This window comes from Artemia franciscana, chromosome 13, assembly GCF_032884065.1.
Source record: "Artemia franciscana chromosome 13, ASM3288406v1, whole genome shotgun sequence".
Taxonomy (NCBI): Eukaryota; Metazoa; Arthropoda; class Branchiopoda; order Anostraca; family Artemiidae; genus Artemia; species Artemia franciscana.
In genome coordinates, this window is record NC_088875.1 from 26,431,066 (window position 1) to 26,451,061 (window position 19,996).

Sequence of the window (19,996 nt, forward strand, 5' to 3'; positions counted from 1 at the left end):
ATAGAGAGTTGTTGGCCCCTCCTCAACGCCTCGCTCTTTACTATAAAGTTTTTTAGTATTTTTAAAGAAGCTTCTTATTGTTCTAATTAAATGACCGTTTTGTTTTAGGAGTCGGTCTTTAAGAATTGGGACAAAATTCAAACTTTAGAATGAAGATCGAGGCGTTGAGGAGGGGGCAACACCCCTCATATGCATAATAATTTCTGTTCTTTTTAAGTTTTAATGTTGCTCCTTAGTTTCAGTCGAAAAAATAGTTTTTTATTTAATTTCTGATTGTTTTTTAGGTAATGCCAGGAAATCGGGCTCCAACTCCATGAGAAAATCCCCTCTCCCTAAGGAAGCATCCTCTAGACAATTCAATCCCGGTGAAAATTTATCCCGGACAATTAACTTAATAATTTAGTCGGAAAACAGAAAGCAAGACATATAATAAGAATTTGTATAAGAATTCTAGCAAATTCTCCATGTGAAAAATTTTTCCTGAAAAGGTCATCCCCTGAAAACTTCTCCATGGAAAATTCTTCCCGTGGAAAATTCCTCCAGCAGAAAATTCACCCCCCCCTCCCTCCGAAAATGGTATGCGTGCCTCCCAATAACAAATACTGGCCTATACGTAAACATTGAGCAGCTTTTATAACTTAAAGATCTATTCCCAAAGGCTGTTGGGGGTTATGTTATCTCCAAAGGCATTGCAATTGGTTTTTCAACTATGCTGAACAAAATGACCATCTCAAAATTAGGATAGGACAATTTTTGGAAAAAAGGGATGTGGGAGGGGGTCTAGTTGCCATTCAATCTTTTAGGTCACTTAACAAGGGCACTGGAGCTTTTAATTTCCTTTCGAATTGGCCTCTTCTGATATTGTAGCACCGCTGGGTTGATACGGTCAACCCTAAAAATAAAAAAAAACTAAAACATATAAACATTGATTCCGTGTCTTTCTTCAAAAAAAAAATTCCACATTTTTGGAGATAGGAGTTTGAGACAAGTACAATAATGTTCTCTGATACGCTGAATCTGGCTGTGGGATTTTCATTGAGATTCTTTGACTTTTTGGGATTTTTCCCCCTTTTTTGAAAATCCGGCAAATTTTCTCAGGCTCGTAGCTGTGTTGGGTAATACCAAACTTAATGAAACTTACATATTTGGATTCCGCATAATAAGTCAATCTTTTTTATATGTATTGTTGTCAAAATTCTGTTTTTTAGAGTTTCGGTTACCATTGAGCCGTGTGGATCCTTACTTACAGTTCATTAACACGAACCGTTTGATAAAATTTTTGAACAGTTGTTATTCCAAGATCAAATTTAAACATTTTTCATCCAGTTATTTTTTAGCGTGTTTTTTGGTTTTTGCTTATTGAAGGTGTTGACCTTACCTTAGACCTTAGTTCCTCCAGAGCCATCGGTGGCGCATAGGGCGTCGACAAAGCCTCTCCATTCGTCTCGCATTGGTGCTGCAGCGATGACGTCTTCCCATTCAGGTATTAGTGAGGTGCCGGCCGTCCTCAGATCTCGGTCATGTGTTCGTCTCAATGTATTTTTGGGGCGGCCTCTCTTTCTTCTACCGTCTGGCTTCCATTCATAGGTTGTTCGAGGAAGGCGGCTCTCTTCCATACGAAGAACGTGTCCCAGGTATGTCCACCGCCTTCTTTTCAGCAGCTCAATGACTGGAGGTTAACCTGTTTTTCTGCGTATTTCTGCATTTGTAATTTTTTGTTGCCAACTTGTATTCAACATTCTTCTGAGGCTCATATTTTCAAATACAAGGATCCTTTTTTCAAGCTGGGTGTTTATTTTCCAACATTCACTTGCGTAAAGGAGAATTGAGAGTACATTGCTATTGAAGAGTCGAAGCTTCAGTCGCATTGAATATTTATTACATCTCCAAATAGGCTTCAATCTATTGAAGGCACCTGTAGCTTGTCCAATTCTACGTTTAATCTCGGTCGAGATCTCTCCATCACAATCAATCCAGCTACCCAGGTAAAAGGTGTTGAGAAGTGAAATATACAAGAGGGGGGATAGTAAATCTCCAATAAGAATTTTCCATCATGGAGATTGTAACGATATACTTTTAATGCTTTCTAACCTTTTAAATCCAGAAATGTAATCAAAAAGTGCCGTTTTAGGTGCTATGTGGTACTTTATAATGACGTTATCATGAATAGTTTACGAAAGGTATGTACATATGATCAAGAACTATGAAGTGAGCTGTTAAATATCCCTCCACAATATTGCGTTTCCCAGCTTACTCTTTCAGTCAGGGGAATGGGGGGGGGACAAGCAGGGTATTCTAAACCCCCGGTTAAAGTTTTTAACTAGGTCACCCTTTTTAATACTTCCCAGCATTTTTGCTCAAGAAATGATGCTAAAAAGGGCCATTTTTGGCGTCATATGGCACTTACAAATAGTCTTATCGAGACCAATTTACGAAAATCACATCGATCAGGCCAATAGCTTTTAAATGAGCCAGTGAAAATTTCTCTACGGCATTGAGGTAGCCTGCCCCTCTGGTAGAAAAAAAAAAAACAAAAAAGAAAAATTGGAGTATAGTGGAATTTTCTGCACTAGAAGAATTCTTCCATCAATTTATAGGCAATTATCATAAGACTCATTAGAGATTATTCAATTATTTGCAGAAATTGACTAGATGAGCTTTTCAGAATATAGCTTTTTGGGACAAGATAACTCTATCACAATTTACAAGAAGAATCTATCACAATTTTTCTAAAAGTTTGTCTTTGCTTTGTTTTATTTAATTTACCATGAGCGGATGCAATTAAAGCAATAATTTCTGATCTCTCAGACAAAAGGAGTAACTTGTCAAAAAGTTTTGGAGACATACACAGAAATAGCATTGGTTATAATTAGCAGAGGGATTTCTCCAGTTGCAACAAAGCGCTTTCATATCCTCATTCTCCCTCATCTTATTTCTTTCTTAACTAAAAGTGTCAACAAAATGAGAATCAAATGCTTGAAAAAAGTATTGATACGTTTCGACGTATGTAAAATAATGAATATATGAACCCTTTATTAGTACACTTCACTAATTTCCTAATTTATGCTCTCTAACCGGTGATGCCCCTCCTTGGTTGTTTTTTCACAAGTTCTGGGAACTTCAGTGCTGAGCTTGGGATGTTTGTAAATAAGTATATATATATATATATATATATATATATATATATATATATATATATATATATATATATATATATATATATATATATATGAATGAATACATTTAATATCCATCAATGGAAAAACAGATGGAGCACAAAAAACAAAAACAAAACAAAAACATAACAGTCATAGACAGGTGCCGACTACTACTATAAGACATTGGCCCATGGTCGGATCTTACAGACGAAATTTATCGGTCAATTTGAGACAGAATCGGTTGTTCACGGTTTATAGTACTGTACTGGCGTGTACCATACCTATTGCTTGTCCACGGTGGTAAACGCAGCAAAAACTTTGCATACTTGTGGTACTGTGAACGCAATTTTAGTTTATCAGTAGCTGTAACAATGCACCCAAATGGGCTAAGGTACAGATAGCGAGGCAAAACCATAGCATTGTACACCTGGGGCAAAACACGACGATCAAACTTCCACTTGTCTGCCATTATACAGCTTTACGTAAAAGAAGAAAATGATACGTAAAAGTCTGAAAATGAGACAGCAGTAACCGCCGACTCTCTAGTATTGGCCGTCTAATAGGGAGACCCAGATGTACAATATCATCTGCGAGCTCAACAATAGAATCATCAAGTGTAACGCTCCGACCAGCATCGGATTTCGAGTTAAAAAGTAGTACTTCAGACTTTTCAGCATTAAACTGGAGTCCAATATGAGTACGCTCTTGTTGTAACTGAAATTGGCTCCTAGCCCATGTAGAGATCAGCTGAGGTTCAGTACATCATCCGCATAACCAATGAGACACATCAATGCCACGCAGATTATAAGTCATAACTGACTTTTGTTGTGGCCTTACAATACTGTTACTAAATGCTGTCAATTTTACAAAACAAAGTTGCAACTGTTATTGGGTGAAAAGACGAACACTCAGACGGAGGTTTATTCTTCTTAGGGATAGAAGTCAAACATCCAATTGAAAAAGTATCAAGTACAAATCCCAGATTAAATATCATTTGGTAAAGGAGGAACGGTTTTTGGAATACTTAGGTATTCCATAAACAGTTCACCACACAACATCAAATGCTGTGCAGAAATCCCATCGAATCCTTTAGACTTCTTTTATTGAGTTTACCAATTGCAAAAATAATCAGGCTCTTTGTAATAATCAGTCCCGGAATGGATTCCTGCTCAAAGAAATTTCGGAGCTCCACTTTACAACTATTTCGCAGACGTGGATCGTTAGCAGAAAATTGTTTTTTTATAATGCTCAGCCCATGTGGAAAGTGGTATACGAGACTGTATTTGACTTTGCATATCTTTTACAAGACTGGGCCACAACTTATTTTGTTGAGACCAAACTACTTCCGAACAAGACAAAATAATTGAGCTCCGATGCAGAAAAACTGCTTTAAAAACTGGGCATTTAGTATAAACTTATAGTTTTTGCAGACACTCATCGCGCAGTTTATCCGCTTTAATCCAAACTGAAAGCCAAAATTTAGCAGAAAAGCAAGCATTTCGCAAATTATAATTAATCCAGCAGGGCTCTTCAGTTCCAACTTTTACTTGCCTATTAGGTACTGCCGATTTTTCTGCAAGAACTAGGGCATGAGTGAGTTCACTACAATAAATGTTCAACCTGACTCGAGAATAATGCATATTCTTTCTTGAACTCCGCATCAAGAAATCAAACAGTATACAAGTTTTCGCGAGAAAATCATTGCACGAATTCTGGAAAAGATCTGGAGATGCCCCGTCCCAATAATTAGCATAAAATGTAGATTGCTTTTTCGGAAGCTGGTTAGAAGAAGGACTACAATCACCAGTCTGAGCACTAAAAGACAACTTCCGCTATAATTAAGGATGACGTAAGACAAACATGGTCTAAGTTAGATGTACTACCCGAATTATGGACGTAAGTATAATTTTCACTCTTTGGTGCAACTGCATAATCATCATTGAACAGACTGAAAATAATGCTTGGGCGGTTATAGTCACCGGAAGAATTCAGCGGGTTGGTTAGATCCCAATTGAAGTCACCAGTCACGATACAATATAAACCCTGCTCTTTTATTCTTAAAAAGGGCTTAGGTAAACGAGTGGCATTGATGGCAAAAGGCCTCTGATAGTAAAAATTCTGGATCCTAATTTTTAAAAAGCCACTTGCTGAATCGAAAATAGACGAAGGAAAACATGACTTCACAAAGGTTGCTAGACCTCCACAAGGCTGGCCACTGGACTGAGAGTGACACGCAGCGACTGATAATACTTTATGATTTTTTAATAGTTCCAAAAGGCTCAGGCTCAAAGGAGTTGCAAAGTGCTCCTGAATACACATTATTTCACATTCAGATCAAAAGTCCTTCAAAATAACATATCAATTTATTAAATTTCCATTTAGATTCCATAAGACAATTGCATAAGAGATGGAGGACCCTTGGTTCATTTCTTCATTTCACCTTGAGTGGGCGGGTTTTAGACTCACTTTGGTTGGGGTTTAGCACTGTATATCACCTTATTAGCCGGATGTCTTACATTGTCACATGTATGGCTTTCCTTTTTGCATAAAATGCAGAACGTATCTTTCGTCCACCTATTATCCTTAGTGGAGGTGTGGTCGGAAGCACCTCAACGACCACAAATAGGTGTCAGTACGCAGTCGGCCACTATGTGACCAACTTCATGGCAGGAAAAACACCTTTTTGGGAGAAATTTGAACTTTTCCGCAGGCACCCTCTCATAGCCGACCCGAACTGATACCGTAAGAAAATCTTTAAGATCCTTCTTAGTCCCAAAATACAGCTTAAACACTGTAGAACGCTCAAACTTACCGATTTGTATTGCCCTTGATGCGCTTGGAACAAGGGATTCTACATCAGTATGAGTCTTGTTATGTGGAACCTGCTTGAGGACGGCAATAAACAGTTTCTCTTTGAGCATGGCAGCAACCTCAGGCTTACTAGCTTTCATTTTCTCCACAATTTTCTCAACAGAATGACTTATATTTGACGTAGAGTTTCCAGTCCTGTTTCAACTTTCTTAGCTCACTTATTTCCGCTGAGTCGGGACAAACGTTGTCTAAAAAATTTTTATGAGCATCGGTGTTATCGATATATTTTGGCATTTTGAGAACAAAGGCATAAGATTGCCAGAGATTGACAGCTACTGTGGTTCATATATGATGAACTTTGGTAGGGCCACTGAATTCTTATCAAAATAGTCAAGAACTTTCAGAATGTCCGCGAAAGTTTCAATGACTTTTTGCTTCTCGGTTTGCAGAGTAGCATACCTTCCCCAAGACCAAATTTTTTTTTTCGCTTCTTTTACCATATCTTTGGGGAAAAAATCGCAACCACTTTTGATGATATCGGTGTTCGCATTTCTTTTTGATTTCGTCCTTACGGTAGAATTCAGAATATCATTCTGTACTAATCCATCTGGAAGAATCCTGGGATGTACCCCAGTAAACAAGGGAAGCATCAGCCCCCGTTCCACTTGAACCCTCAATTTGAGGGAGACTCTTTCGACAGGTACATGGACACTTGCGACGGGGAACTGCCCCTCTTCTGCTTGTCAATTGGGGTTACCTTAAATCCGCTAGGCACACTTTAATTTGAAACTGGAAAAAATCTATTATTACAAAATATAAATAAATGTCCAGAAACTAGGTCAATAAATTACAATATTTTTGATCCGTAAAAATTTTTTGAAAGAATGGTCACACAATTAACACTGGTCACTGAATTAATTTCAGATCCTACCTGGTTTCAAGTCGATAAAATCCAGAAAAAAAGTTATCACTTTCAAGACTAAACAAAGACTATATATATATATATATATATATATATATATATATATATATATATATATATATATATATATATATATATATATATATATATATATATATATATATATATATATATATATATATATATATATATATATATATATATATATATATATATATATATATATATATACTTGGGTATTTTGGGAGTTACGAATTATACTTGTGAGAGTTCAAGAAGAAATCAGTTCTGAAAAAATTTGTCTTAAGCAGTTATGCTATTCGGAAATAAAATAAGAGCCAGCATAGTTTTAGATTGTGCTTCTTATGCAGATGTTGTTGTTGCTGTTTTTTTATCAATTTTTTTTCATTGCCAAAGGCTTCCAAAACGAATTTTGTACTGAATCAAAGTCACTCTTTTTGTTTTCTGAGTATTATATAGAGTTTAGAATAAATTTAAACTACAGGTTTCATATTTTGCTTCGGTGTTCCGTGCCTAAACAAGGTAATACCTGATACGTACAAGATTTAGCAATGGGATTCTACATACAAAAACTAAGAGCGAATCAAATAATTAGTAATTTAGAATTTTTTTTTTTTAGTATTTAGTGTTTTTAGTTAGGCTAAGTATTATTCAAAGACTAAATATATTGTATATACACATTTATACATCATTCACATTTATACACATTTATACATATATACATTATTCAGGATTCTTTCATTATAGATGTCATTGCCCTACGGGAGTCAACAGCTTTTACCTATACTTGGTTGTTCTGAAAGTCCATTGTTGTCAACTCCTGCCATATCAAGTAGAGAATCAACTAAGTCTCCAGAAATTTCGGCTAGGTGAGATACATCTTTCGCGGTTTATATTGTGCTTAACATAAAAGGTTAGCATAAAATGTCTTTGCGCATTATAAATATCAATGAGCCAGTGGAATTTTCCCTCAATAAAATGGTCATTCTACTCTTAACAAAAGCTGGGTGTCAAAACTCTAAAGCTACGAAGCAAAAAATATCTGTCATAAATGACTGCGTTGGATGCATTCACGAAGCTCATAACTTTCAGAAGGGCCTGTGTTCAGAGTGGGAGGGTACTATGGAAGTCGACCAACTTAATTTGTTTCTACCAAGTCATGCTATGCATTTTCTTGATTTAAAATGACTAAAAAAAACTTGGCTTATATGAATTAGATACGGTAGACAGATCCATTAAAACGAGCCCAGTTTCTTGGGAAAACATCTTAGCAGAACATAGCAGGTTACTTAGTAACCTGAAAAGTTATAGTTTAATATATATGTTATTAAATTCATCAAGCCTTTTATGAAGTCAAACTGTTTTTAAGGACAAAAAAAAATCAAGCCTACCCGTTTTAAATTTAAATCTTTTACAACTTAAAATTCTTCAATGCGTTGAAGTGATTCCATTAATTCCAATCCTGACTTCAATTGACTGGCCAGCCTCTTTGATTTTACAGCCTTGACAATTGCTATTTCTACAACTAATTTTTGGTAGCTTCTGTTTGTGTTTTGACTAAAAATTTGCTTGCTTAAGACCTGACAGAAACCAAACGAACATACGATTTTTTAATCTTTACTTGTTTGCCTAGAAATCAAAAAATGTTCCACAGTATACAGTAAGGAATACTAATAGACTCAGTCCTGTCTAAATGTTGAACAAGTTTCAAAATTATCAAAAAAAGTCTCGTTAATATAATTGTAACAATAAAAACAAAATTTCAGCATTTCAATGTCATAAACACTTCTATACTGAGACTTCAATCTTATTTCAGTTAATTTTTTAGGTCTGGGAATTCAACTGAAGGCTTTCAGCCTCCATCTTCCACCACAAACCCTGCTTCTTCAGAAGCACCATCAACCATAAGCGGAGAAGTGGAAACAGGGCCAGAGTTCAACAGCCAATGCTGTACTAAGCTATCAGCAACTGGGGTAAACCCTTTTCACTTTACACCGAGCAATCTACCCTATAGTAGAGGCATCTACAACGAATCCTTTGGAGCTCCTATTAGGTCACATTTGTATGGTAAGAAAAAATATTTTACTAACTGTTTTGCTCACTTTTCAACAACGTGATCATGACGTTGTCAATTAATCATTGCTCTGAATTTTAAAACAGGTGGCAATGTTTCATTGTACCTGTAGATCTCGATTTTTCATCTGTTATGTTAATGGGACTTACATCGTTTTGCAGTAAATTTTTCAATTACCATTTTTATCTTATTTCCGAGTCTGCTTTATTTAAGCGCCCTTATACCCGATATTTAGTTTCAGTAGTTGCTTTTTTCTATCTTTTCTTACATGAAAAAAATTACAAAGTAGTGATGTTTACATTTTTCCTGTCTTTCTTTCTTTTCATTCTACTGACTTCGTTTCAAAATTTATTGAAGGACAAGTCTATTGGTAACTGTAATTTTTACAACGAGAATGATACAAAGCACCGTGCTATGTAAATTGAAGAAGTAAATTACACTACATAAACAGATATTTTTATAAAATAGACGAAGCCAGACGTAAGAAAATGAAAAATAATCAACCATATTGAAACCTGCATTTCTACATTCAAAAGAATGAAATATAATTCGCATATTGCATAGGATATGGGAATATTTTATTTTATAGGCATACAATTAATAAGGATATGTCTTGATAGATGGGACATTTTTGCCGTAGGGGTTGTCATGGGTCCACTTTATGTATCAAGTCTTTCAGCGCAATCATGAGAAACTTAGATAGTGCTATCTTAAATTTACTATCTTGCATCTAACACCCCTTTATCTATGAATATCAAACAGTTCGTGGTAACAAACTATAAGTAAGGAGCGACGCGGCCCAATAGTAACCAAAACTCGAAAAAACAGAATTTTAATAACAATAAATATATCAGGAAATAAATTTTTATGCTGATTTTAAATATATAAGTTTCATCAGGTAGGCTAGTAGGTAGATAGGTAGGTTTTATTTTATCCACGATATAAACATGAATAAAAATGACACTACTAATAAAATATTGCATCAAAAAGAAAGCCCTAAGGACTTGTGCTGCAAATTCATGTTAGTTTTATCCATCAAAGATTACGAGCCTGAGAACATTTCCTTTATTTTCAAAAAAAGGGGGGAAGCACCTCCTAAAAGTCATATAATCTTAATTAAAATCACACCGTCAGGTTCCGTTTATCAGAGAACCCTACTATACGGGTTTCAAACTCCTATCTGGAAAAATGTGGAATTTAGAATTTTTGGCCAGAAGATGGATCATGGATGTGTGTTTATTTGTTGTTGTTTTTTTTCTTCCAGGGTCCTATCGACCAAGTGGTCCTAGAATATCGGAAGAGGAATCATTCAAGCAGAAATTAAAAGTTCTAGTGCGTTTTTTAGGTGACTAAGAATTGGAGGGCAACTAGGTCTCCTCCCACGCTCATTCATTTCCCAAAGTCACCCGATCAAAATTTTAAGATAGCCATTTTGTTCAACATTGCCGAAAAATCTAATAGCTACATCTTTGAGGATGACTTAACCCCCTGTGGGAGGATCTTTCAATGGAGGAAATTTTCATGGGGGAAGGGAATTTTCCATAAGAAGGGAGCCGGATTTTCCAACATTATTTAAACAACGATCAGAAATTAAATTTAAAAAAAAACAAGGTTTTTCAAATGAAAGTAAGAAGAAGCATTGAAACTTAAAACAAACAGAAAATATTTCGTATACGAGGGGGGTCACCCCCTCGTCAATAACTCACTCTAAGCTAAAGCTTTTCAGTTCTTTCAAAAGAGCTGTTTATTCTAATTAAGCGGTCTTCATGATTTAGGAGTCATTCTGAAAGAATAGGAACAAAATTCGGACATTAGGGTAAAGAGTGAGGTATCGAGGAGGTGAGCCCCCTCATATACGCAATAATTTCTGTTCATCTTAAGTTTCAATGTTGCTCCTTACTTTCAGTTGAAAAAACCTCCTTTTTTATTTAATTAACATAAAAGTGTGAAGCATATGCCTGCATGTAAAGGAATATGAATAGGCTCAATGGCATGAATTGCAAAGTTTTTGTGATTACTGCCCTGGTCGTTTCGAAGTTTTTGAATTTGTGTGATTTAAATTTTACCACATAAATTGAAAAATTTTGAGATATTCCAACGAAGAAGCAAATAATTTCACTCTACACTCCTTAATTCCTTCTTGACTAAAGGAATACCTTATTAATGCTAAGGAGGCCTTCCTTTTTGTCCATCCTGTTTTTCTTACAAATTTTCTCTTCTGGCTCCCATGGAAATGTAGGTTCATTAAGGATTAATCGAATGGAAAGTCTTATTCAACTAAACTTTCCTATTAAGTTGAATAAATATAAACGTGGATGTCGGATTTTTAACAGTTAAAGAGTGTCTTAAAAATGAAGCTAGTAACTAGTAGTAAATCAATGAAGCGAATCTCTGCTGGTTGTCTTCAATAAATTTGAATGTTTTTTTAAATATCAGCAAAAAAAAATAACACATTTCCTAGTTTGAACGTCAGATAATTGAGGAAAGCAAACTGAAGAATTAATAGTTTTTTATGAGAGCTAAGAACTTTGTGCTGCTGAGCTAAGAACTGTTCTGGTTCAGTGAATGCTGACTGAAGTGACACCCAAGAACGCTAGTGACTATAGAAGGCACAGAATAACTGAGTGATATGAACGGATATGACCTATTGGTCGAACGCGTCAAACCCCAAACAACAACAACAACTTTGTGCTGATAATTTTAGCTTCAATATTTTTGTGAAATAGTTCAAGATGCTCTATTTTTTTTTACATTTATGGGATATTTATTAATCCTAGTATAGCAGACCTGCTCAAGTAGTAAACTAGCTGTAATCAAACTAGTGTTTCGCTGATAGCCAAGTTGTTTGGTCTGTCCAAACAGTATTTCCCGTTTCCTTTGTGACTTAGTCTTTTCGATAGACATATGGCTAACAATATTGAGCTTTTTTGAAAATCAGATCGACAATATTAAAAGTGGTCGAAATCTAGAAAATCAATAGGCTAATAAAATGTTTGTGATTACTAGTAAACTGTTTTTCTCGTATCCTATGGACCTTCAAGTATAACAATTAAAACATTTAAGCAATCTGAGCTGATGGCAGCTTTTAGTCGTTTCAACTCTTAGTCCCTTAGGCAGAGAGATTATTCTTGTTTGGGTTTTACATCGTTCTTTAGTTTTGTATAAATCGCTCTTTAATATTGTGACAATCCTATGGCTTTCTCCTGTTTTGAATAAAATAAATAAATAAATAAGTTTTTTTATACTTTAACTGAACGAAAGCTAATTTTTGGAGCCATTTTTGCATTTTACCTCCTTTATACCTATATTTTACATATACGATAAATGCCTTATATTTTACATTGACTACCTTTGGCTGACTTCCAAAACAGTTTTTTCGTCCATTTTCGGGTCCCATTTGAGAGGAGGGCAGGGAACCACCATGCTCTACGATTGGGAAAGACAGCTTTTGACACATTTTTTTGGACCCCATGAAACTCTTGCCCTCAATGACGCTTATTTGAAAAAATTGAAGAGAAGGTGGCAAAATTTAATTGTGAAAATATAAGGGGTGCGTTATTTTTTCAATTTTTGTCAATAAAAATTCCAAGAGATAGATACTTTTCAACGGAAATATCAAAAAGTGTTTTCGAAAGTATAGAGATGGGGAAATCAAAAGCGAAAATGCCCCCATTACCCGTAACTTGTGCCATCACTCGCCCTCCATATAAAAACGCGTGGCTTTCTTGGCCATACGAGTGATCCCTTCAAGTTTCAAGTCAACTTAACTTCACCTCCTTTTCTACAATAAAAGCCATCTGTAAACGATTAGTAGTTTGAATAATTTGGAAGCCTCTCCCCTAAGGTTCCACGAGTCTTATTGTCTCCGGAGGCATAATTAATGGACCTTCTTACCATTCCAAAAATGAATATCTGTAAATTTTGGTTTACTGCCATGCGAAGTTACAGATGTTGGTTGGGTAAAAAGTACACTGGGGGGGTGGCTACCTTCTATTTATTTTTGAAATCCTCTAAGGCCTGAAATGATGTACAGAGCTATTACAAACCCTTACCAGACATATTGGAGCTAACCTGTGTCCATGACATCCTACTCTCACTTCTGTCGTAGATGGTGTCTCATTTGGCCATTTTGCGCTCCTCCCAAGGCGTAAGTCGGATGCTGTATTTGGGAGTCGTTCTCAGGCATACGTAGGACGTGACCAATATCTATCTCTTACGCTTCAAAAGTTCAGTAACTAATTATTGAGGGGTTTCCTGACAAAAATCTATGCTGGCGACCTTTTCGTGTCGTAATGTGTTCAGGATTCTTTTACGGCACACATTTTCAAAGGCTAGGACACTTCCTTCCTGCTGGATGTTTTTTTTCCAAGAGCTATTGCTATCACATTAATATTCAGGAGATGGAGCCTCAAGCACAAGGAACATTTTCCTGTGCCAAATGGATTTCAACTTTTTAAAACCTGATGTCATCTGTCAAATTCTCTTCTTGATTTTGTTGGCTTTTTCACCGCCATATTTAGTCCAAGTCCTAGATACTTATAGTCTTTGACCCGCTGAGTTACTTTATCTTTGTATTTTAGTACCAGCAGAAGGTCAAATGTGCCCATGATCTTTGTGTTACTGAGATTCGTCACAAGTCTTTCTTTCTCAACCGTGTCTTCTATGGTGCTGGCTAGCAGCTTTAGTCACTATTTTACCTTCTCAAGAAGAGCAATATCCCAAGCCAATTACAGACCAGAGATCTGTCATTTGTAAGTCTTCACTCTAAACACTGAAGACTGACTGCCACAGAATATATTTCATTACAATAAAAATCAGGAACAGAGATTGGACACATCCTTGCTTAGGTCTGATGTTATCTTGGGGAAGCACGCGTCCCAATTTTGTGTGAATATAAAGTATTGATTATTTTCATAAAGTGTCTTTTTAATAAGTTTATCAGGTACTCCATAATTTTTAAAATATCTGTTAGGTATCTTGGTTAAAACAATGAACACCTTTTCAAAATCAATGACAAGCAGCTTTAACTTTTATTATATTTTCAGGACTCTTTCACTATCAATGTGAGAATGAAAGTTAGGTTACAGAAAGACCTAACGGGTCTTAATCCTTGTTGTTTTTCCCTAAGCTATGAATTTAAGGCTGTTCTTAGGCGTTGTAGTGCGACTAAAGCTAGTGTTTTACTAGGTAATTGAGTTGAAATTACCTAGAAATTACCTATTTTACTAGGTAATGTTAAGTTGACACCCCTCTAGTTTTCACAGATGAGCTCATCACCCTTCTTGAAATGGTTTCCTAATACGAATGTATATCTGGTCCAAACTTTTGGAATGTTTACTATTCCAGGTGGTAACTGCGACTTTTTGTAATGAACACTTACTAAAATCCACCTACATATCTCTTTGCTAATGCCGGTCAATTTTTTTCTATATTCATGTGTTTATTTATTTACACATTCGTTTGGTAGTTTATTAACCACATAATTTAAGCATAAATATAAATCCAGGTACTTTTGGGATTTCGTATTTTTTCAATTTCTGTAGTGATTTTTATTGCGTCGTTTTTATGTTTATTGATAAAGTTGATTGATACCTTTATGAAGATTAATATATTAAAAACAAAATGTTTAGATATCTCTTTAACATTTACCAGTTCTACCTAACGTCTACCTAACATTTATTCTAAGGTTTCTAGAAAGACACGTTTATTACTTTTAATACTAAAAACGTTTTTGTTAAGCACATTAATCACATTACCGTTGTAGACACCAAAATATTCTAGATATTTTTCTATCAGGTAATTAGCACATCAAAATGAAAACCACCAATGAGTCTCTTTTTTATTTTTCCCCGCCGTTTCTTTAATGAACTTAATAAGTAATAAGTATTTTTGAAAGCACAAAGTGTTAATCACAAAATTTCTCGTTTTAGGTTACAACTCATTTGGCGAAAGACTATACAATGAATTTGGGAACCATTCGGACCAGCCAACATATTCTCATAGCTCCATTTATGGAGGTAATTCCAGTTCTTCATATCCCAATTCAACACCAAGCTCTTGCTACACAGTATCATCAACAACTGGATCTTCAGATTCGCTTCCTAAGGAGAAGTAGGTACTCCTCATAAAAGAAGAAGCTATATTGTCAAACAGTTCATGGTAACGAACTGTAAGTAAAGAATGACCCTGCCAAAAGTAATGAAAACTCCAAAAACTAAATTTGACAAGAACAGACGCACCAAAATACTTTAATTTTTGTGGGGATTCCAAATATTAAGATTCACTAACTTTTAAGCTAATTATTAAAATTATTACCATAAGAAAAGTCACACAACTTTAGGAAAGAGTGGGAATGGCCCGATAAAGAGAATCTGAGGACCAATATTATACCATGCATTCAGCATTCCGAGAAGCTTTAGGTTCTTATTTAATAGAGACACGTAATGTTGAATCTTTCCGGACAAGGTTGATCATGGATGAATGTTTACTTATTTTTTTCACTGACATTTTCCATTTTTCCAGGGGGGCAGTTGTATAAAAGAATTGTCATAGAATTCTTTCTTTCGAGAAGAGAATCGAAGTTATAATACTCTCTTCATTAAAAAAAAAAAAAAAGGGGGAGGAGAGTAAAATCGATTTTTCTTCTTTATAACACTAACTAGAACTGAGGCCCAGAGTAATTTCAAGCGACAATTCTAAGATTTAAGATTTAAGTTCTTAGATTTAAGTTTATTATTAGAAAGTGGCAAGGGAACCTATGTAGTTTTCACGAGAGGTATGAGCTTCTTGCTGAATTCATGAATATAATATAAAATTTGGAAATATGCAGGTAATTCTTGGTTAATGTCATAAGGATGGTTTTCATTCGTCTTTAGACAAGACCTACAATGTGATAGAGTGTTACTATATATGTTAGAGAAGACTATCTGACGTACGAATGTGCAACAATTCTCTGATCCCGTCACTAAAATACTTATTCGGATCAATAAAAACGAATTTACATATCCAAAAGGAGGCATTTTCTCACAGACGTGAGTGCTGTCATCTACCTTTACAAACCGAATTGTTTGATATTTTGGTTTAGTATGTGATTTATTCTCTCTGTTTCAGGCTCAGGTAGAGGAATGACATTACGTATTTATCCTAAACTTAGATAGTTCTTAACCGCTAAAAAAAATTTGAGGTTTCCCTTTGCTCCTTTCTTAGTAGCAACATCAGAAAGTAGGCCCACGTCCAGAAAATCAGCCCCTGAATAAAGCGAACCAAAGTTTCTGTAGCTGATCAACACTTATTGAAGTGCCTAAGTATTAATTTTTATATAAGCTTTTTTTCGGGAAAATATTTATAATTTTGAGAGGTTGAAAATTTTTAGAATTTTAAGTAAGGGGGGGGGGGGAGTACGCACAAATTTAAAAAGTGCCTCAAGTGTTTGTTTATATGGATTTCTGTTGATTTTCTACGAGTTTGACAATTTTTTTTTGGCGGGGGGGCAAACCCAATACCCCCCTGGATAGACTTGATTGTGCCCACTAAAATCTCGAGCCGTGCTTTGGCTTTGAAACAGTCTTTTGTGAAGAATTAGCAAAAAATACGTATGTAACATCCCAATTTAAGATCATACCAAACAGAAGTGGGTGAATTTGCGCCATATACACACAATTTTTCAAATCATTGACATAGATTTGAAGTTGTATATGCCCCAATATTGTGACAGCTCATCCGCTATGAGTAGGGAATTTAACGGAGTTCAAGCAAAGCTTAGGGAGAAGGTGCCTGAGCAGATCGTGTGCACTGTCATACAGATTAAATTTGATTCTGAGTTACTGCCTATGAAACATCAGGAAAAACTCGGAAATTTTCTCTGTGGTGCAAAGATTTTGTGTGTTTGTATCATGCAACTGCGCTCAACACGAGCTATTTGTGGAATCTCTTTATTAGTGGGCAAAAACTTTTGGAGCTTGAGAGAATCGTTCAGGTTCACTGGTTTTATGCAGCCCATGGTAATGACTGGATCTGATTGTATTGTTACTGTGCTCTCCATGGTCTCTGATAGATCGATGATGAGGCACCGTGTGATGCCAATGGGCTATTTGTTAAAATCAACTCGGCCTCCTTTGTTTTAACTTTATACATAATGGCAAAATTGTCAGTAATAGTAAGCTGTTTCACAGCCACTTCAATCAGAAAGTTTGCTCAGAAAGCTGAGAAGTAATAACGAATAAATTGAGCAAAAACATACACAATTCTCGACTATACATGATATTCAGCATCTTCGCTATCCAAAACTAATGCTCGAGGCAAGAGAAGTAAAGTCATTTCCATAGGTCTCAAAGACTTTCTTTCAAAGTCAACAGCCGGTTAACGCAAAATCCGTCGACCAGTCCAATCAGACTTTGGCAAACTTGTACACTTTGAGGTAATTTATCGTTTTTTGAGCACGATGGATTGAGCAGGATAGCATGCCAATTAGATATGCCTCTGCTCAACACTTTATCTGCCTTCAACCCCTGAAGCTCTGATTTTTTCAAATTTTCGAAAAATGAAAGGATCAGGAGATTTTCGGTACTGACGACTAAGCCATAGAATACCACTGTCTTTTGCAATTCATTCAAAAATGAATCTTACCAAATTATTAAATTTCATCCCCCCTCCCCAACTGCCTATTTTATAGTGCTAAAACCAATAAAGCTAGTTGCCACTTTGCCACTACCACCAATGAACAATTCTTGTCAGCATTAGGGCGCGTGACGAGTTAACTGCAATTGACGATGGGAAATGACAGAATTATTGATCTTATAATCATGGCCGTCAAAAATGAGGAGGTAAAGAAACCTCTGGATTAGTTGACAATTTCTTCCAGCAATAAAATCGTCACTATCTGTTGTTTTATGTATACTTGCTTAACTGTGTTCGTTTTTTTGTATCTCCATTCAAAAATATAAAAAAAAAATCTTTCGTAAATCGGTGCCACTACTATGAAAAATGAACAGGAATTAAATGAAAAATAATTTTTCTCAAATCAAAGTATATAGTGACATTGAAAGTTCAAATGAACAGAAATTCTTCCGAATAGCAGGTTTACTCTCCCTCCTCAACCACTCACTCCTTACGTTAAAGGGTGAAATTTTGTCCCAATTCTTTAAAAATGGATGTTCATATACAAGGATTGCTCACAAAACTTTAGGAAAAAATTGGGCGCTGAGGAAGGGGCAGTGCCCCTGATACTCCGAGTATTTTTTTTAAGTTTAAGGTTTTTTTAAGTTTTTCCATTTTAAGTTTTATCATCGCTCTTTACTTTCATTAAAAAAACTGGATTTTTTTTCTTAATCTAATCAAACAGTTCGTAGTAACGAGTTGTAAGTAAGGAGCGACGTGTTCCAATAATAACCAAAACCTATAAAACACAATTTTGACAACAAGTGATACATCAAAAGAATTTAATTTTTATGCTGACTCAGAATATACAAAGTTTATTAAAGTTAATGTTAACTATCAAAAGTTACGAGCCTGAGAAAATTTGTTCGACTATTTGAAACGGGAGGGAAACACCCATAAACGTTAATAGATCTTAATGAAAATCCTACCATCAGATTTGACATATTAGAGTTCCGTATTGTAGAGTTTCAAGTTCCCATATACAAAAATGTGGAATTTTGCATTTTTTTTTTTTTTTTTGACCAGAAGAAAGGTCACGGATGCGTGTTTATTTGCTTTTTTCCCTGGAGTGATCGTTTCGAGCCAGTGATCGTAGATCGGGAGAGGGCTGATTTGGTCGGAAATAAAAGTTATAGTTCCCTTTTCAAGTAGCCAATAGAATTGGAGGGTGACTAGCCCCCCTTCTGGATGTTTTTCCCTAAATTGGTCCGATCAAATTTTTTAGATAGCCAGTTTTCGGTATAGTTGAAAGGTCTAATAACGCCTTCGGAGATAACATGCCCCCCCATAGCCTCTGGGAAAAGGGCTTTAAGTTACAAAATGTAGCCATTGTTAAGTATAGCATTTAAAATCGGGAAGCGTACAGATATTTTTTGAGGGGGGATGGGAGAACTTTTAGCCTGAGCGATTTAATATGGTAAACAATTTTTATGGGAGAAAATTTTCCCAAGATGAGCTTTCCAGGAGAAATTTCACCGAGGGAGATTTTTCCACAGGAGCAGCTTTCCACTGGGGGTGGTTTGATATCCAGAAAAAAATTCCACGGACGGGGATATCCGACATTATTGAAAATTCAGAAATTAAAGTCTTTCAAATGAAAGTACACTAAAGAGAATTTTTCAGGGGAAAGGGCAGTCAGTTACGAAATTAACTCGTTGTTTGATTATAGTGTTTGTTATTGGGTCCGCTAAATCCCGGGGGATTTAGAGCGAGGATGTAATTGTCCGGGAGGAATTTTCTGGGTGGAGGGGGTCTTATTTTACTTAGGGAGAATTTTACCTTGGGGAATTTTCTGTGGGAGGAGGGAATCTTCCACGGAAGGAAGCTGGATTTCCTGAAATTATTGGAAAAATGATCAGAAATTGGATAAGAGAAGAAGTTTTTTCAACTGAAGGTAAGGAGCAACATTCACATTTAAAAGGATCATAAATTATTCTGTATATGAAGGTGGTTGGATTTCCTAAATATCTCACTCCTTACGCTAAAGCTCATCTTTTTGTCCAAATTCCAAATGACTCATGAAATCCAAAGGTCGCTTAATTAGAATAAGAAGCTTTTTTCAAAGTTATAAAATACTTCAGCGTGAAGATCGAGGTTTTGAGGGGGGGGGGACAAATATACGGAATCATATACGGAATAATTTCTACTTATTTTTAATATTAATGTTGCTCTTCACTTTCAGTTGAAATTGCGTATAATACAGGATAAAGAACAGCTCTTACCAATGAGAACTCACTAACATTACAGAGTTTGCGTAATTTTGTAGAAAGAGGAATCCCAAAAAGGACCAGTATCTTGATGGAAAATATAGGCGAAAATTCAAGAAGTCTGAAAAAAACTAGAGCTATGGTTTCA

The 19,996-nt window shown here is 35.6% G+C and overlaps 1 protein-coding gene across 1 annotated transcript in view; it reads left to right on the forward strand.

Annotated features, from left to right (window-relative positions):
- Positions 1–19,996, forward strand: part of LOC136034726 (uncharacterized) — a 138,087-nt gene that overhangs the window by 109,244 nt on the left and 8,847 nt on the right. Inside the window, exons 9-11 of the mRNA XM_065716092.1 lie at positions 7,660–7,781; positions 8,741–8,979; positions 14,917–15,097. Coding sequence (XP_065572164.1) covers positions 7,660–7,781; positions 8,741–8,979; positions 14,917–15,097 — 542 coding nt within the window. The remainder of the gene's footprint in view (positions 1–7,659; positions 7,782–8,740; positions 8,980–14,916; positions 15,098–19,996) is intronic.